The sequence below is a fragment of the Pelodiscus sinensis genome, chromosome 22 (genome assembly GCF_049634645.1).
Source record: "Pelodiscus sinensis isolate JC-2024 chromosome 22, ASM4963464v1, whole genome shotgun sequence".
In the NCBI taxonomy this organism is placed as follows: Eukaryota; Metazoa; Chordata; order Testudines; family Trionychidae; genus Pelodiscus; species Pelodiscus sinensis.
Window position 1 is genome coordinate 14,574,233 of NC_134732.1, and position 17,519 is coordinate 14,591,751.

General features: G+C 45.8%; 1 protein-coding gene across 8 annotated transcripts in view; it reads right to left on the reverse strand.

Moving 5' to 3' along the window:
* Window positions 1-17,519, reverse strand: part of RAPGEF1 (Rap guanine nucleotide exchange factor 1) — a 151,797-nt gene that overhangs the window by 15,362 nt on the left and 118,916 nt on the right. For 3 of the 8 annotated variants that reach the window (XM_075905548.1, XM_075905547.1, XM_075905550.1), the window contains 5 exons: window positions 13,117-13,398; window positions 9,865-9,957; window positions 7,468-7,556; window positions 5,806-5,917; window positions 3,157-3,232 (listed from right to left, as the gene is read on the reverse strand). In XM_075905548.1, the coding sequence (XP_075761663.1) occupies window positions 3,157-3,232; window positions 5,806-5,917; window positions 7,468-7,556; window positions 9,865-9,957; window positions 13,117-13,398 (652 nt within the window). The remainder of the gene's footprint in view (window positions 1-3,156; window positions 3,233-5,805; window positions 5,918-7,467; window positions 7,557-9,864; window positions 9,958-13,116; window positions 13,399-17,519) is intronic. The other 5 variants (XM_075905551.1, XM_075905553.1, XM_075905552.1 and 2 more) reach the window with 3 other exon arrangements.

The window sequence follows — 17,519 nt, forward strand, 5'->3', positions numbered from 1 at the left end:
TGAGCACCCCTGGCACATTGGAAAGTTAGCACCTGCAGCTCCAGCCCCGGCCCTCATGTAGGGAGCCGCGTATTAATTTCTGAAGAGCCACAGGTTGACCACCCCTGCATAAAAGCAATGGCAAAATTCTCTCCACCCCATTTGTCTGACTCCTGGTTGTAACACACTGAGATTTGCTTAGACAACAACCTAGAGGGGCAGCAAAAATCATGTACATCAGAGAAGAGGGCCTTTAATAACAGGTCAAGCTAAAGTGCAATCAAACAAACCCCTTTCAATGGAACTTTACGGCCACTTTCAAAGCATTGCTGCTAGTTTTGCTGAGAGCGCGAACAGCCTATTTCCAATGAGGGGAAGAATTAATAGCACTGCAAATGTTGGCTAGTAAAGGGTGCTACAAAGCATGCAGTGTGCTTCTATGCCCAAGCATCTCCACAATTGGATGTCAGTGGCTTTGTCTACAGTCATGGGAGCAAGAGATGGAATCTGCATACGATAGTGAGAGGGATGCATCTACACAGAAAGCAGCCACAGTGAAGCTTAGTCCCTCTGTAAACACGGGTGAAATGATTCTGACAGTCTCAGCCTAAACTCATTGCATTCTGGCCTTACTGATCCCTTCTGCTCCAGAGAAGCTGCAGTAATTAAAGGAGATAGCATGGTTAGGCCTGAAATCCTTTGGCAGCTCTGGGGAGAAGGATGGACAGTTACAGGTTCATTAGAGGTTTTGGGCCAAGATGGAGGTGTATTAATAGAGATGCAGGGGGAAACATACCAAGTTTGCCTAAAACAAGGGCTGCGTAAGGTAAACCGGTTAACCAGTAAGCAGTACCCTTAACGGATAATCCTTACCAATTCCAGTAAGCGGTGGGGGCTGGTGCATGTTCCTGCCCGCTGTGGGCAAGGGACTGCTCCAACCCTGCAGGGCTTGCCATGGACAGGAGCTGCTCCATGTTCCAGAGCAGCCCCTGTCCACAGTGGGCCCAGGGTGGAAAAGAGGGTGCTGTAGGCAGGGGCTACTCCAGCCCAACCGTGGCAGCAGGAAGGGACACTCCAGCCCAATTGGGCTGGAACGCCTCCCCCCCTTAATTGTTCATCTGTTAAACAAGGGGGAATGGAAGTATGACAATTGCTCCTGTCTGTCTGCAGTGTTTCACTTGGCAGTAACCTCACACAGAAAGCTCCTTACTGCTGCTCCTAAATCAGTGGCGAGTGGCTGTCTGTTAGTCTACGATGATCAGATATAATCTCTAAAGCAGGGTGGGTGGGTGGTCATGTTATAGGTGAGCTCTGTGCCTTGTTCAGCTTTAATCCTGCATTTGCGGCAGGAATGCACAGCCATGGGCACAGCTGGCCCCAGGTTTTATTCCTAAATACCACAAGTCTTCTTTTATCCCTCATTCCACCTAGCTCTGCTGCTCAAACCTAAATGGACAAGGAGCAGCATGCAACAGGGAGCGGAGTTATATTTCTTCTGGGTTCCTATCTAACCAAAAGGCATTGTGAGGGAATACAGCTGGCATGATCTGGCACCCAGAACTGCCAGGAAATTCATCTTTAAAAGAAAGCCTCTTATCCATACCCATCTTTGCAGTTCAGCTCTGAATGTATTAACCCTCTCAGTCCCCTAAACACTGGGTTAGCATAGTATGAATTCCTCTGGGTTCAACTTGCACCAACAACTTTGCAGTGTATGCAGAGAGGAGTTTGCCAACTATTGTAAGAAATATAATACACATCTCTCTCACCCTCCCACTTCTCCCTATCGACGCAGGGATAACTGCTAACAGGGGAGGCTACCGCACATCTAAAATACACAGTGATGTGCATTAATGGGAAGCGTAGCAGGCTCCTCATAACCTTTCCTTGATGCAGTTTCTTCAGATTTCACTATTTTTGCACAAGTTGTCCCACATGTATCCCTCTAGTAATTAGCTCTCCAAAAATGGAACCATGCACAAGAGGCCATTTCTAAGAGGCTGCTGCTCCAAGGAAGAGCAGTACTAAGCTGGAGATGAAGAACAATCCATTTCACTTTCACCATTTTTGCCTATGCTTCAGGAAAGATCAGGAATATTTCTGGAGGGAAAAGTATGTCCGGGCTGGCTGCTAGGTGCTGGATAGCAGTCTCAAATGCCCAATGCTACAGAAGGAAACAGGGTTTGTACATGAAAGATGCATTTGATCATTTTAAAGAGGAATGAGGGCAGAATGAATTTGGCTGGCAATCCAGGAGAACTGTGCCGGTTTAGGCCAATGCAAACATCTTATTTTCATTCTTTGGAAATGCTACAAATCCCGTCTTTATTCACAGGACTTGGCGAAGGGGGATTGATATTTGTAGGAGCTGGATTTGAGGGGTTAGCTGGAGAGTTCAATTAAACTATTTTTAGAATTAGTGTGGAGAATAGAACAGTTAAAATGTGAGTGTTCAGTGCTTGAAAATATGCAAAAAGTTAACATTACAAGATGGGGCTAAAACATCCAAATAAATGAAAGAATCTTTTCACCCACCTCCCACTTTTACACACAATGACAAATCACCACTCCGGTTGGCAATACTGGTTGTCAGTGGGTGTGAGGATGAGGGCTGGAACCGGAAGGGTGCAACAGTTGAATTTGAGGAGCACTGGCAGAACAGTGCTGGGGCAGCTCACTAGTGTGTCTGGCTCAATCCAGTGATATTACTTCAATGACAAGTTCACTCAAGCTACCCCCAGCCCAACATTAAACTGAAGTCAACAGGATACAAAGCAGAAGGGTCGCTTGGAAAACTGAATCAATGGCACCACGGGCCATTCACAATTACTCTTCTCTAACGCAGTGACATTTTTTGGCAGGATGGGCAATGCCAAGGCAACGGCGACACCCGCTTGCATTGGTATGCTTTGCTCCACAGAGCTACACTCTGGACACAGAACAGTTAAAAACACCACAGCTGTGGAGCGGAATGGTATAAGAGCTTATCCAGCTTAGCTCGGTTTCCAAAGATAAACACAATCCCCTTTGCAACATTAATACAGTCCTCCCCTTTTTGTCCACATCTGCATATGGTAACACAATCAGCAGGCAACACTACAGAAGTCTGTAGCATAACTAGAGAAAAAGCCACACTCAGCTGCAAACTCCCAGCTTGCTCCATTCCATTCACTATACCTTTCCTATCTGTCTCAGTTGCATGGACTAGCAAAATATCCCCAGATCCACCACGAACATCTGGTCCATCATCACCCTGCAATGAGAAGAGAAGCAGGTTACACACAGGGGGCCAAACCTCTTTTCCACGTGGCCTAATTCTTTAGTGCCTAAAATGCAGCACTAACTTGTACAGCCTGTAACAGTCCTTGCACCTCACAAAGCAAAGTGCGAGCTGGGACAAGGTGTCGAGTGCTAGGCCAGTCCTGTGATCTAGTGTGAGTACTCCACCTGCCATCCAGGGAGACTCAGTTCTGACTTGCAGTCTGGGTCACTCACTTCTTGGGCCAGAGCAGCAAAAACTGAACAGTTTGCCTGTGAGCAGACAGACAGGAAATATTCTATGCTACTCACCAGTGAGCATTCCAGTGGCCATTAAGGAGCAGCAATCGCATGCGATTATGCATCAGAAACCAGCTGTAATGGATTAGGATGCAAAGGGTGTAGAGTGAAAGCTGCACATTCAGCCTGAACTTGGGCATTTCCTGGCTTCTGAATACTTAACTGTGCAAACAGATGCTGCATTAATAATTTGGTGTGTTTAGCTTCCAGGTGTGGGTGGTGGGGAATGGCATGATAAAGAAAACAGAAAAAGAGGCGAGAAACACATCTCCAAACTTAAAAGATGGTGCCTTCAGTCTACAACAGAGGGGGTAATAAGCCAGAGGCGATTCACCAGGGTTAGCCCTTAGCAGGCCACCAGAGCTTGATTTAACTGCACATTTGCAGGTACAGCCACTTGGAGACCCTGTTGGCCGCAGTTTGCTGGTCCCAGCCAAAGGGAGCTACAGGAAGTGGCATAGCCCATACACCACTTCTGCATCTCCCATTGGCTGGGGACAGCAATCCGCAGCCAATGGCCATACCTGCAGATGTTCAGGGAAATAATATTTTCCTGAAAATAAGGCGCTGGCAGCCAGCCAAGAGCTAGCGCTGGCTAACCATGCCCACCTCTGCTCTACCACATCAAAGCTCATCTAGTTTGAAAAAACTGCAAATCAAGCATGCAAATTCTATAGTCTGGAACTATCTGGTTAGATGTCACCTGCTTGCTGCCATCCTCAACCAAGTCCAGGTGCTGGGAAGAGAACTCAGGTGTCCTAGCTTCCGCTCCCTGGCCTCACCACCAAACCAAACATCCTCTCCCTTTATCGTACGTCCAGCAGGAGCACACTACTAAAATTATACAAAAGTCTATTATTCTTAAGGGCCTTACATGGAGTATTCCTGCAGGGAAGAGACTGGAATACTGGCTGGCTCCCTTAGACTACTCCTGATTTACAGATATGGAGCAACAGTGCTTAAGAAGTGATTTTTTTCAGGTGAACTTCTGGCAAGGCTTATGAAATACCACTTAAGAATGAATTCTAGCTTCTGGCTCTCTCCTGCAGATCATGGCTGTCCAAAGAACATTCCCATAAGTGCCAGTAAATGAAATATTGTCTCTGTTTTTCAGAACGGCCCCTTGACAGTCTGAAAGCTTCAAAGGCCTTGTATTTTCCTCAAGCCCTGCATGAGAAACAGCTTAGTTTGGAGTATCAGCAAGCAAGCATAGCACCCAGGCCAGAAACCAAGTTATTTCTCAAGTGCAGGAACAGCTATTTTGCTGAGTAGCTTTGTTTGCACTTCTGAAGCCATTGAGCAATGTAGAAAAAAAATACACTTACTGCAACCTTCTACCAGAGACTAATCCATATACTAAATCCTCATCCAGACTTAGAAAGGGGGCAACTAATAAACCTGGCTACACACCAATGCTTGATTACTTTAGTTAACATAGGCTGCATCCATATTGAGCTGCCAGGCAGCCTACAGGGTATGATTGTAGAGCACACCAAAATGCTGCACTCCAACTGCTCCGTGTGAATGCTGCTGGAGCAAGGTATCTAGTTTACAGTAACACAGTCCTATTTGAAAGAGGACTGTATTTATGTGAACTATGTACATTTTCATTCATGCCAGCACAGGCCTGTTGACGGGGAGGGGGCAAAGGGGGCTAGTTCCCCATGGTGCGGAAATTCAAAGCAGTGGAAGCAGAGGGAAACCTGGACCCTTTAAATTGCTGCTAGAGTGCCCCAGCTAAGGGCTGGGGGGAAGCACGATCCAGGCAGTGCTGAAAGCTCGCTATCCTGGGCTTCGCCCATTCTACTCTCAGCCAGATCCTCCCCACACATTGCCCCGGGACTCGCAGAGGCTGTAGGCTCCACTGCGCCAGCAGCATCCACATGGGGCAGATCGAATGCAACTTTTTGGTGCACTCTGCAAATTGTGCTGTTGCCTGCACTGGGGCATAGCATAAAGAAGCCCTTGGAAGCTCAGCTGTTACATTTTGGACAGGCTGAAGAGGTAAAGACACAAGAATGTGTTTAATGAGACAGTCTGTGCTTTGGTAATGAACTTATGGTCTGATGCCAACACTTTTCCATGCTGGCATCTCATCTGCTTTCAGAACAATTTACACACAGAAAACTGCAAATTGTTGCTTTCACTAATCAGTTTTTCTCTTTAGCTTGCACATTGACTGGCTGTTTGATTCATTTTCTCTGCACTCATGGTCAACGAAATTTTGACAAACCAAGGAGCATGAAAGTGACTCCCGCAAGCACCTACCTCCTGTTTCAATGTCAGCCGAGACATAATTTCATTGTGATCAATCAAAGACAGCTCATCTACCTCTTCTTCCAACAGTGATGATTCCAAATCATCTGGTGACTTCTGCAGCCTGCAAAGACAGCAAAAGACCATCAGGACCAATATCATATAGCAAGAGAAGCAGAGTTCTCACATTGAGTGCCCAGTCTCCAGGTCTTCATTAAACGGCCCAGAGAACACAGCTCTTGGCAAACACATCCTAGTGCCTGGTACTAATACTATAGTTTTTTGCATTCCTGGGAAAGGAGAAAGACTGCAGCTTATACATGAAATCTTCAGCAACAGAACACTTGTCCGCCTAGACTTCTGACTAGTAAGTAGGTTTTAACTACAGCATGCATCACAGCACACTTCAGCATTTCCACGTGTGGTCTGAAGCCTCATCCCTCATGTTATTATGAGTGTTATTACATGCCTCATGTTATTACAGCACGAGTGATTCTGCAAACTTATGGATGTTGGAAAAGACTATCCACGGTGGCAGCATCTTATCTCTTAAGTCAGTTCGTGATCTGTTTTGCTGACAGAGGGCTGAGATGACAAGATTTCTCTCTGCTGGAGGAGATGACAGAAGTTTGAACAATTTCTTTTCCCGTGTTAAACAGCTACCCCCTGGCACTCTCCTAGCTCCCAGCGGAGGTCCTTTTGTTGGGTCTTGTACAGATTCCCCTTGCCTGGCTTCCTATAATACTCTGTGTCAATCCTCCAAAGTCAATCATACTGCAGCGTCTGATCACCATAGAGCAGTCTCCCTAATTCTCAGATACTAACCTTAGGATGGGAATTAGAATTATGTTGCTTCCTTCATTGTAATAATTAAAACCATTGGGACAGAGAGAAAAGATTTTTTCTCTCTCTCATACACACTCACACCCAAGAAGAGGGGCACTCCCTCCTCCTCTTACCTAAACACAGCCGTGCACATCTCATTTGATGTACCAATATGCACTGCATCTATCAGAATGAAGATTTCAAAATAACTCAGGAGCCCGAAGGGATGTAAACTCTCCTGCTTCTGGGTACGGGCTCATGTCTGTCTAACAAGGTGAGGAAGAAACCTCCTTTGGGTAGGCAGTTCTGTAACTGCCTAATACAGCGTTTCTTGCACCTTTCCTCAGAAGTAGTTGGGATTGGACTGATAATCTGATCCAGATCAGCTGCTCCTATGTATGGGGGCTGCATTAAGCACTATGAGTTTGTTAAATCACCCGGCATTGACTGGATTTTCTTTGTTAGATGGGATTTTATTTCTCAAAGAATCATGGAACTGGAAGGAACCCCGAGAGATCACCAAATCCAGTGCCCAGCACCTCTGGCACGACCAAGCACTGCCCCTCACAGGTGTTTGTCTAACCTGCTCTTAAAAATATCCAATGATGGAGATTCCACAAATACCCCCGGCAATTTATTCTAGTGCTTAACCACCCTGACAGTTAGGAAGTTTTTCCTGATGTCATGAGATTGTTTGAATGGGATAAAAATCTTGCCAATACCAAGATTTTGAGGAAGGCAGAACGTGAAACATGTGGCTTGTTAGTCAGTGGGTAGGACTAGAATAACATTGCAGAGGCACTGCAATTCTGTGGAGCAGGGGGAGCTGCAAGTTCAGGTCAGGCCCACCTCTCACCACCATCTTTGCTTTCCTTCCCACTGGTGCTGCTATGCGAAGTAGAGTCTTTGGGATGGCCGTCTTTGATGGCGGGAGATTCCTAGAAGAGAAGGAAGCTTTTGATCATTACATGGGATCCTGCAACCACTGGTCATCCCACACTCACAGCCTTGCTGCCTCTAAACGGCCCTTTACTGTATATTCCTATGGAAGGATTAAAGATTGATGCTAATTAATGCCAAATGCCAGGAAAACACAAATGTTAATTAGCCAGGAAATGGGAAAGCATCTCGGGAAACTTGAATGTTATTATTTTTGTTTGCCTTTTAAAGTTGTGAAATTCTTCTGACAGTTACAAACCACAAGTCAGTTGCTGACCTAGATATTAACCTTTCCTCCAAATTTGTTCATCAACTCTTGCAGCTGAAATGTACTTGCCCTCTGCTGAATTACTTCTGTTCTGCAAGACTGTTCTAAACTTTTCTCTGAAACTCCTCTTCTAATTCTTTCTAGTTACAGCCCGCAGAAGTCATAAGAACATAAGAACAGCCATAAAGGGTCAGACAAAAAATTCCCTCTAGCCCAGTATCCTGTCTTCCGACTGGCCAATGCCAGGTCCCCCAGATGGAATGAGCAACAGGAAATCATCAAGTGATCCATCCCATGTCACCCAGTCTCGGTCTTCACAACATCCTCTGGGGCAAGGAGTTCCACAGGCTGACTGTGAATTGTGTGTAGAAATTCTTCCTTTTTTTGTTTTAAACCTGCTACCTATTACTTTCATTTCGTGACCCCTAGTTCTCTGTTAAGGGAAGAAGTAAATATCTTTTCCCTATTTACTTTCTTCACTTCATGATTTTATAGACTTCTATCATATCCCCTCAGTCTTCTCTTTTCTAAGATGAAAAGTTCCTGTCCTATTAATCTTCAGATGGCAGCCATTCCAAACTCCTAATAATTTTTGTAGCCCTTTTATGAACTTTTTCCAATGCCAAGGTATCTTTTTTGAAATGCGGTAACTACATCTGCATGCAATATTCAAGCTGTGAGCATATTACAGATTTTATATAGAGGCAATCAGATATTCTCTATTCCTTTTTTTAATGATTCCTAACATTCCCACTTGTCATAATGTTGAAAAAGAGAGTAACCCGAACACAAGGCAAATAATAGCAGTTCAAAGCAAATAAAAAAATACACCTCACATTAGCCATTTATTAAGGAGGAAAATAACTATGAAAGATAAATGGGGTTAACAACTTTATAGTACTGTAGATATTTTGCAGTATATGGAGTGCTCCCTGGAGGTTCAACATATCAACTTGAGATGATTCAAACCACATTTCTAGAATTCAGAATCGCCCTAGAAATTTTACAGCCAAGTCTGGGTTTCTATGTATTTGCAAAGTCGTGCTAAGTTACACAGTGAGAAACGCTGTGAAGCCCTCTTCCCTTGTTAAAAGCTAGCTGGATGATATGAACAAGGAGGAGGAATTGCCTGATTGTCAAGATGTGTTGATAGAAGGGAAGTGGTGGGAGCCTCATTACTTCAGATGTTAAATCTAGACAGGAATAAACACTAGATCATGGACTTCAGGGAACAATTCCACCTAGGCAGAGGAGTGGACAAGACAGAAAATCACAGATCTTTGCTTTTGCTATTTTCTACAATATAACAGGAAAATAATCAGTAGCACTGGAAGACATTTTATACTGGGCGTTGTTGTACCCCTGTCTGTACTCCCTGTGTCTGGCAACCAGGACCATGGATTCAGGGCCAGGAGTGGAGCCCCCAGGTAAAACCTGAGGGTGCTACAGTACCCCCTGCACTCCTAGTTCCTATGCCTATGAAGATGATACCCCCTGTGATGTGATTTGCCCTATCTCTTGTAGGAAACAGGGAAAATGAGACCTGTGCAGAGGAGGAAAGGGTTAAGAGATTATATCAACCACTTACTCTGCATCCCAATGGTGATGAGAAAGGATGGCAATTTATAAACACAAGACTGGATTTGAAAAAAGCCGAAGCAGTTAAGTGTTTAGTACAGAATTGGCACCGCCAAACCTACAGGTCAAGGCTTGTACCTTTCCAGAAAAAAACAAACCCTTGTGTACACAGCCCTAAACCAACTACAAAGCACGCTGAAGTAGCTTTAAAAGGAAAAGCAACCACCATGTTCTTAAAAACATTCACCCCAAATCTCTGAAGCCAAGCATCATCTGTTCTCCATCCAAACCAAGATTTCCGTCTAGAGCGAGAACCAAAACAGACAAGCAGGATGGCCCACCACCAATGCAGCCAAGTCAGCAAAACACAGAAGCCCACAATATGCAAGAGACTTATAAAAAGCATGTTATGCTCTGAATGAGCTCAGCATGCACCAAGCAGTCCCTTCCAGTTTACTTACTCCTTCAGAGTGAGGGAGTTCCCCGTTGCTTTGGCCAGAGGAATACAGATTGACGTATTCACCCTCACCAGCCTCCTCACTGGCGTTTTCACTCTACAGGAGACAGGATGAAAGGAAATATGTCATGGTGCCCCCACGCCCAGCACTTAATGTGTGCAAGTGAACATGCCTGGCCCATGCCCTGGCAAGAAAGGATCTCTCCCCACCCTCTGGTGCTTGGGCTGGGATCCTTTCCTTTGGCTCAAGCGGAGAGGTGTCACTACTGACTTCGGGCTCTGTAATTCCACTGAGATAATCGCCATTTCCCAACTCAGCAGGACTATCCAGGAGGCCGAGTGGTGCAGCCATCAGCAGCAGGAAAGTAGCATGGATGCCTTTGAGAGAGCTACTACGGAAGCCACCTGTTGGAGATCACAGTGTAGCCCAAGGGTGGGCAATAATTTTTGATGGGGGTCACTCCAAAATTTTGGAATATGGTCGAGGGCCGCACTCTTCCATGATATTAATGGAGGAGATGCAGGGTCTGGAATGGAGGTTGGGTGCAGAAGGGAGCTTGGGGTAAGGGACTGGGGTGCAAGAGGGAGACGGGAGTCTGGGAGGGAGTTGGGATGAAGCAGCTGGTTGTGACCTAGTGCAGGGGTTTGGGATGTGTCCTAGGGTTGGAGGAGATTGTGATCTGGAGCAGAAGGTTGGGGTGCCAGTTCTGGGAGGGGGTGTAAAAGGGAACCAGAGGGTTTGGGTCTGTTGAGTGAGGGAGGTGAGGGGGGGGAGACAGAGTTGGGGTAAGAAACGGCTGGGGTGCCAGAAGCAGGCTGTGGCCAAGAGACTCACTTGTCAGCCGCCAAACTAGCCTGCCTGCAGAGCTTAAAATGTTTCCCAGCCAGCCAGCCTGCTTGCCTGGCCATGTGCTTCATGAATAACTGAACCCAGGAGAGAGGTGTGATTCTTCTTAGCTGCCTGTTATTCTAACAAGCAGCTCCCATTGGCTGGTTTCTGCCAGAAACCAGCTAATGGGAATGTGCTGGGAGCAGGGCATCTCCTAAAACTTCCCCCTTCCCCTCCAGTTTTAAAACAGAAACAGAGCCCTGCAGCCCTGTTTTTGCACAGTGCACAGAGCTGCGGGGCAAGCTGGGGAGCCTGCCTGGGGCTCCCTGCTGCCTCCGCAGGCCGGATCTGGTGGCTTGGCGGGCCGTATTTTGCCCAGGCCTGGCATAGCCAAATGTAAGCTCAGACTTCAGAGTCACAGATTCTGAACATTTATAGTTGAAAACAAGATGGCCACAATAGGGACCTAGCTACATACTCTGGGTGTTATCTTGCAGCGTAGATAAGACCAGACTGCATTCCCAACACAGGCCATGTAGCATAGGTTTGTAATTCCATTGAAAACACAGCCTAGACTAGGGATGTTAAATGTCAGTGAATTGATTAACCTCATGAATTCTTATAAGTTATTCGACTATTCTATAGTCCCCGGGGGTGGGGCCGGCAGCCAGTGCGCTCCGACCCCACTCCTGAGGAGCTCCGTCAATCTGCACTGCTGCCTCTGTATCAGAGGCAACAATATGGGGAGCCAGACGGGAGCTGGTCCACAAGAGGAGCCAGTTTAAAACCCAGCTCCCCTCGCAGACTCGCTGTCTGTCGCCCTGTGCTGCTGCCTCTGATATAGAGGCAGCTGCCCCTATCTGGCAGGGGTTTGAGCTCCCGGACCCGGTGTGAACCAGAACAGAGCAGGGCTGCCTGCCCGCCTGGCTCCTAATACACTTTAAATGCAGAGTCGCAGCAGGGGTAGGTCTCAGACCCTTCACAAGCCAGCACTGACAGAAGCTGCTGGCCAGCCTGCTAAAAAATTTACTGGCAGGTGAGGGGAAGGGGAAATGCATGTAGTCTATAGCATTGATTGATAAGCTTTTGCTTATTGGTTAATCAATTACACTATTACATCCCTAGCCTAGCAGGGTGCAGGGGCCCGGAAGGCAAGGGGGCCTGGTTGAGGAACCTGATGGGCTGCTGGCTGGGAGTTGCTGATGTAAGCATCTCCCAGCCAGTGCTTGCCTCTGGCACCTCAACCCCTCTCTTCCTCCAACCCTCTGCCCCCTCCTGCACCTGTGCCCCACATAACCCAAACTCTCTGCACCCCTGCTCTCGCACTTGTACCCCTCCCAGACCTTGCACCCCAATCCCATGCACCCCCTCCTGCATGCCTGCCCCAGGTCACAGTCCCCTCCCATCCATCCCCTGCCCTCCTTCTGCACTCCTACCCCACATAACCCAAACCCTCTGCATGCCCTCCTGCACCCAGTCCTCTGCAACAGGTCACAGTCCCTCCCAGATTCCAAACCCCCTCCTGCATCCCAAACTCCCTTCTGCACCCAAGACCCCGCACTTCCTCCATTAATACCATGGAAGTGTGTAGCCCACGACTCCTTACCAAATTCTTAGAGTGGCCCCCCATTACAAATTACTGCCCAGCCCTAGCCTAGACCTTACCTACAAACACAAGATTAAAACATGCTAGAGGTGGCTGCAACTCTATTGCAGGAAGACCCTTCAATACTGAAGATGCAGGAGTGTAGCTAGTTAGGACTGAAGAATCTGAAAATAATTTTTCGTTCGCTTACTTGACAAACCCTGAATTGAGGAAGGTGCCCCTGCTTCCCCTTCAGTCAGACATGCCACATACTGGTTTGGTAGTTCTCATCTCCTCTGCTGTTTTGTGGGAAACAGACGCTTGAATTTGAGTCTTTCCAGGCAAGTGAAAGAGGAACTGCTTACTTTAAAAATGCAATTGCCAAGCACAAGGGTTCACATAGCTTCTTAACAGATCTGGAACCTAGTACTGCCCGAAAATACCTTCTCCAAAGATGATCGGACTAACACCCCTGGCTGAGCCAACCAGTGCCGGATGCTGCCCATTTCATGGCGTGCACTCTAACCAGTAATGTAGCACAGGCTATTTGCAGTCGGAAGACTGGGATTTGGAGAAGCCCCCAAATCTGTTGTAGATTAGAGGGGACAGTAAGCTGTTAGGTCCTTTCCAGACCCTCATTATTAAGTAAGGCAGGAGTGGGGCGCCTAGCATAGCAGTCACAAAAGCTTGACGTTCTAGTAACCAGAGTGCGTATGAACCAGTGGTCAGGAACGAATGTTTAAATACATTTCTGTTATACTAAAATATGTATTAAAACAAGCGACAGTTCTTTAAAAACACGGCCTTGTATTAAGGTGCATTATCTCTTTGGATAGTCTCACCGAAGACGTCTGGAGAGAATCAGTGAAAGAGGTTTCAGAAGGAAGGCAGACAGGAGCATTCCCATTAAAGTTGCTCTCCTGAGAAGAGGAGTTTGGCACATCCACAGTGCTTGGTGACTGGCTGGCTGTGGTTGGCACCGCTAGATCAGAGCTCTGAGACTGATGGACAGGTGGAAAAGGTGGGGTGGAGGAGGAAGAAGAGGTAGAAGAAAGAAAAGGAGGAACAGAAGTTTGGTTGTGAGGCACAAAGTCCTGTGAGTAGGACCTAAACACAGATTTGTACTACACAATGCAAAATGAACAACATAAAAACAAGGAGGATGGGAAAAAGAGACAGACAAAAGAAAAAGTAATTAGATTAATAGTAGTTTAGCAGTGACAGCACAAGGTTTTTCTATCAAAGGCACCTCTTTGTTGAGAGGCAAAACTAAATGGAGGCAGCATTATTTTATCATCTACACACGAGAGCTGAAATCACTAGCTGGGACATCTGCCAACTTTTCTCCAAGTAATGCATGTTCCTTATAGATTACCAGGCGGCTCTTCTTACTGCAAATGGGGAAAAGGGGCAACTGAAAGTCTTCAGTCATTGGTGGAAAGGAAGGCTCTAGCTATTTTGGTACAAATAATGACAAAAACTGCGCCTTGCCAATTGTGAGCAGGTGAAGACACACACAAGCATACAGATACCATGATGATGAGAGAGGTATAAATACCTAGACAGAGAGAAGGATTGTGTGTCTAATACTTCCCCAGTGGATTTCAGTGGGACATACACTTAAAATGCTGTTTGCTGCAACCATATAATTTAACAGCTATTGTGAAAAGTCTGCTCCATAGATCTAGAACCTCACAGAACACAGAGGAGAATGACTAAATATTGACTTCAAAGGTATGCTGAAAGATAGGTTAGGTTACAAGCACAAATGCCATTATTCCTTTCCATTTTAGAAATGAAAATTGCTCTGCGAAGCAATGAAGTTTACATTAAATTCAACCTCTCATTCAGTGGATTTCGCAGAGTCTACTAAAGACAGGACAAAAGGAAATACACATTATAGAGGAAACTCTATTGTGCCAAATGTTCTTGCTTTCAGACTCTTACCCAGACAGTACTGAATGTGAATACGGCGGAGGGAGTACATCATGCCAGGAGAGCTACAAGAAAACCATCACATATCACTCTCTACATTTGTTACTGAAGAGGAGGACAGTCAGGCTGACTCAAACGCTGGAATGAATTTCTTAGAGTACCAGTGACACCCAATTTAAATAATGAGGCAAATAAGGCTAAACCTGATGGTCACGGATGTTTTTTAAAATACGCACAGGAATGTACCCAGGAAGCCTGAAGGAAGAATCAAGTATCTAAAAAGCTTGTGAGAAGCTGTTGTTCATCTTGGGGCCATAGACATGAATGCACTGCATAAGCAGAGTACTTTGCTATGGTTTTCTAAAAGTGCAAATGCAGGTTGCTCAAACTAGGCTGCATAGACATGCTGCTACATTACCAGACAGAACGGAGATTGATCTCTCTTAACAATTACATGAAGCTTTTTCATTATCAGAACTTCAACAGCCCACTTCAATGCTTTATCGATGAGGCGTGAACAGATCATAAAAACTAAGTGTGTCACCTGGCAGCATTTGGATGTACAGGTTTCGGCCTTAACTTTTTCATCCTGCAAACATTCAAATGTGCAATGGGCAGTAAAATCTAAATCAAGGAGAAATCGAGACATGCCTCAGGCCAGGGCCTGAGTATTAACTGAGTTTTATCACTACAAAGTGAAAAGGTCAGTAGGTAGCTAGACTTTACCTTACTTCTTCAGTAGTTTCCCCCTCTCGTGTTGCGGGTGAAGCCTGAGCTAGTTTCTCTTGTGTTTCCAGAGCAGAGACTGAATCACAAGTCACCACAAACAGGAATAGAGAGGCATGCTTTGGAGATAGAGCTAAAAAGGCTAGACAAAGACACACACACACACACACACACACACACACACACACACACACACACACACACACACACACACACACACACACACACACACACACACACACACACACACACACACACACACACACACACACACACACGTAGAAGCAAACTCTTTCCAATGCACGCGGCTAAGGGGAGTTCAGGTTCAGGGCATGCTCTTCTCTGTTCCTGCCCATTTCTTTACAGATGAGCAGGGCTAGCTTTGGGGAGACTGTCAACTTTTTATGTGGCCTTAGTAATGCTGACAGTCTAATCTCCGTATTTACTTTCAGTTGTTTGCATAAAGGCTCCACTTTTGTTCATTTTCACTCGCCTGGCACAAAATACTAAATCCCTAGGAAGACGCCAGGCTCATGACATCATTCTTGCTCAGCAGATTGATTCTGCCTGCCCTCTCTCCTCTGATATTTCATGATCTCACTGGCGCATTCTGATAATGCCACATGCTCCAGGCTAGTTCTCAATTAGAAGGGGAGCAATGTGAATGGGGAATGTGGACTAGCTACCAAACACCCACAATAAAAGCTACACATTTAACAACTGTGGTCATAACAATGGAATTCTCTATTCCAATTAAAGCTCCTAGGAAGCATTCTGCAGGATGGACTTCCTGCTGCTACAGAGGACAAGAGATTTGTACACAATACATGCCTCAGAGGAGTAGCCATGTTAGTCTGTATCTGCAAAAAGAACAAGGAGTTCTGTGGCTCCTGAGGCTATGTCTACACCGAGGTGGTTTGGTGACAAAAATGCTGTCGACAAGCAAAAGTTGCCAAAAGTAAAAATTGGACAAGCCAGTTTTTCTGTCTCCCATTGTTGACATTTCATGGCCACATTGCAAGCACCCAGTTGACAGATAGCGCAAAGCGATGTGGGTAAGCATCCCACATTGCAATGTTGTGGGAAGGCAGAGCTGATCCCTGCACTTCTTGGGATTTCCTCATAGCTCTATGTCATCTCCATGATAAGGAAGGTCAAAGCAGCACAGCAGTCTCTCCGGCCCTTCCTCTGCAGCAACAGTCTGCCTGCCACTGTGTTTCTAGTGCAGGGCAAAACAGAAGTACTCCAATGATTTGTTCCCCAAATTGAGGCGCTCACTCAGCAGGCAGATACTTCCTGGAGCTTTGAAAGGAGGGGGGGGGGCATGTCTGCAGGGCAGCAGAAATCACAAAACGCTGAGTGCAGCCATAAGGACAAGCATTGTGGGATACTGGTGGAAGCCAGGTCTCTGGACAAACAAACAGCAGGGTCCATGCTGGCTTTTTGTCAACAATAAAGGGAGGGAAAAAGAAAAGTCTCTTTCGGGGGTGGAAGTTTTTTGTCGCCACAACTGGATGTTTTTTGGGACAAAAATCACATTGTAGTGTAAATGCTCTGTTTTGTTGCCAAAAGGCAGTTTTTGGTGACAAAACGTGTCAGGGTGGACAAGCCCTCAGAGACTAGATCTGTTAGTCTCTAAGGTGCCACAAGACTCCTCGTTGTTTTGACACAATACAATAATACAACTTTGAACTTACATAGCACATTTAATCTAAGGATCTCAAAGAGCTTTGCAAAAGGCAGCTATCAAAGCCCATTGAACTGACTGGGAAACTAAGTGCCAGGAGAACTTGAACCAAGCTTACAAAGAAAGTTAGTGCTAGGGTTGGAAAGAGAAGACAGGACTCCTGACCTTGCTCTAATTACTAGAAAATGCTGAACTCAAAGCCAGACTTATATGTTTCTATGGCAGAGGAATTTATGAATTAGTATTTAATCCCTGGAGTTGATTTAGGTTGCAAGTGTAAGGAATCTGGTAGCATCGCTCTAATCCATTAAACTTTCACAGTATTTGACAAAACTGGCAGGTTTAGCTCAGGTTTGGTCTAAGTCTAGAGCAGTTTCTCAACCTTTTTGATGCCAAGGACTGGCTTGCTGCCTTGCTAAACAGTGTCAGGAAGATCTCAGGGACTGGCACTGGTCCATGGACTGGTAATTGAGAAATGCTATCCGAATCTAGAGGATACAATGTGCTGCACTGAGACAGATGGAACAGGTAGATGTTGCAGGTTGAGATTGAGGCATATTTGGGGGGTTTGTGAGGGAAGCTTGCATAGTGTCTGTTTCAACCAGCTTGATATATTCGTCTCAATTCAAAAACACTTTTGTGCCCAAATATACCACAAAAATAGATTAAAAAAGTTGGGCTGGAAATTGGTTAATTCATATAGACAACATTCTGTACTTAATGGACCTCTGTCCTCAACAGCCTCTTAAAATGTAATCTCAGAATGGGGTTTGTAGATGTTACTGTAAAACATGGTATCAAAGAAACAGTCTATTATTACATGATCATTATAAATACAAACAAGAACTCGGCTACGAAGGAAGGAGCGCAGGGGACCCTTTGTAGGCTGACATTAAT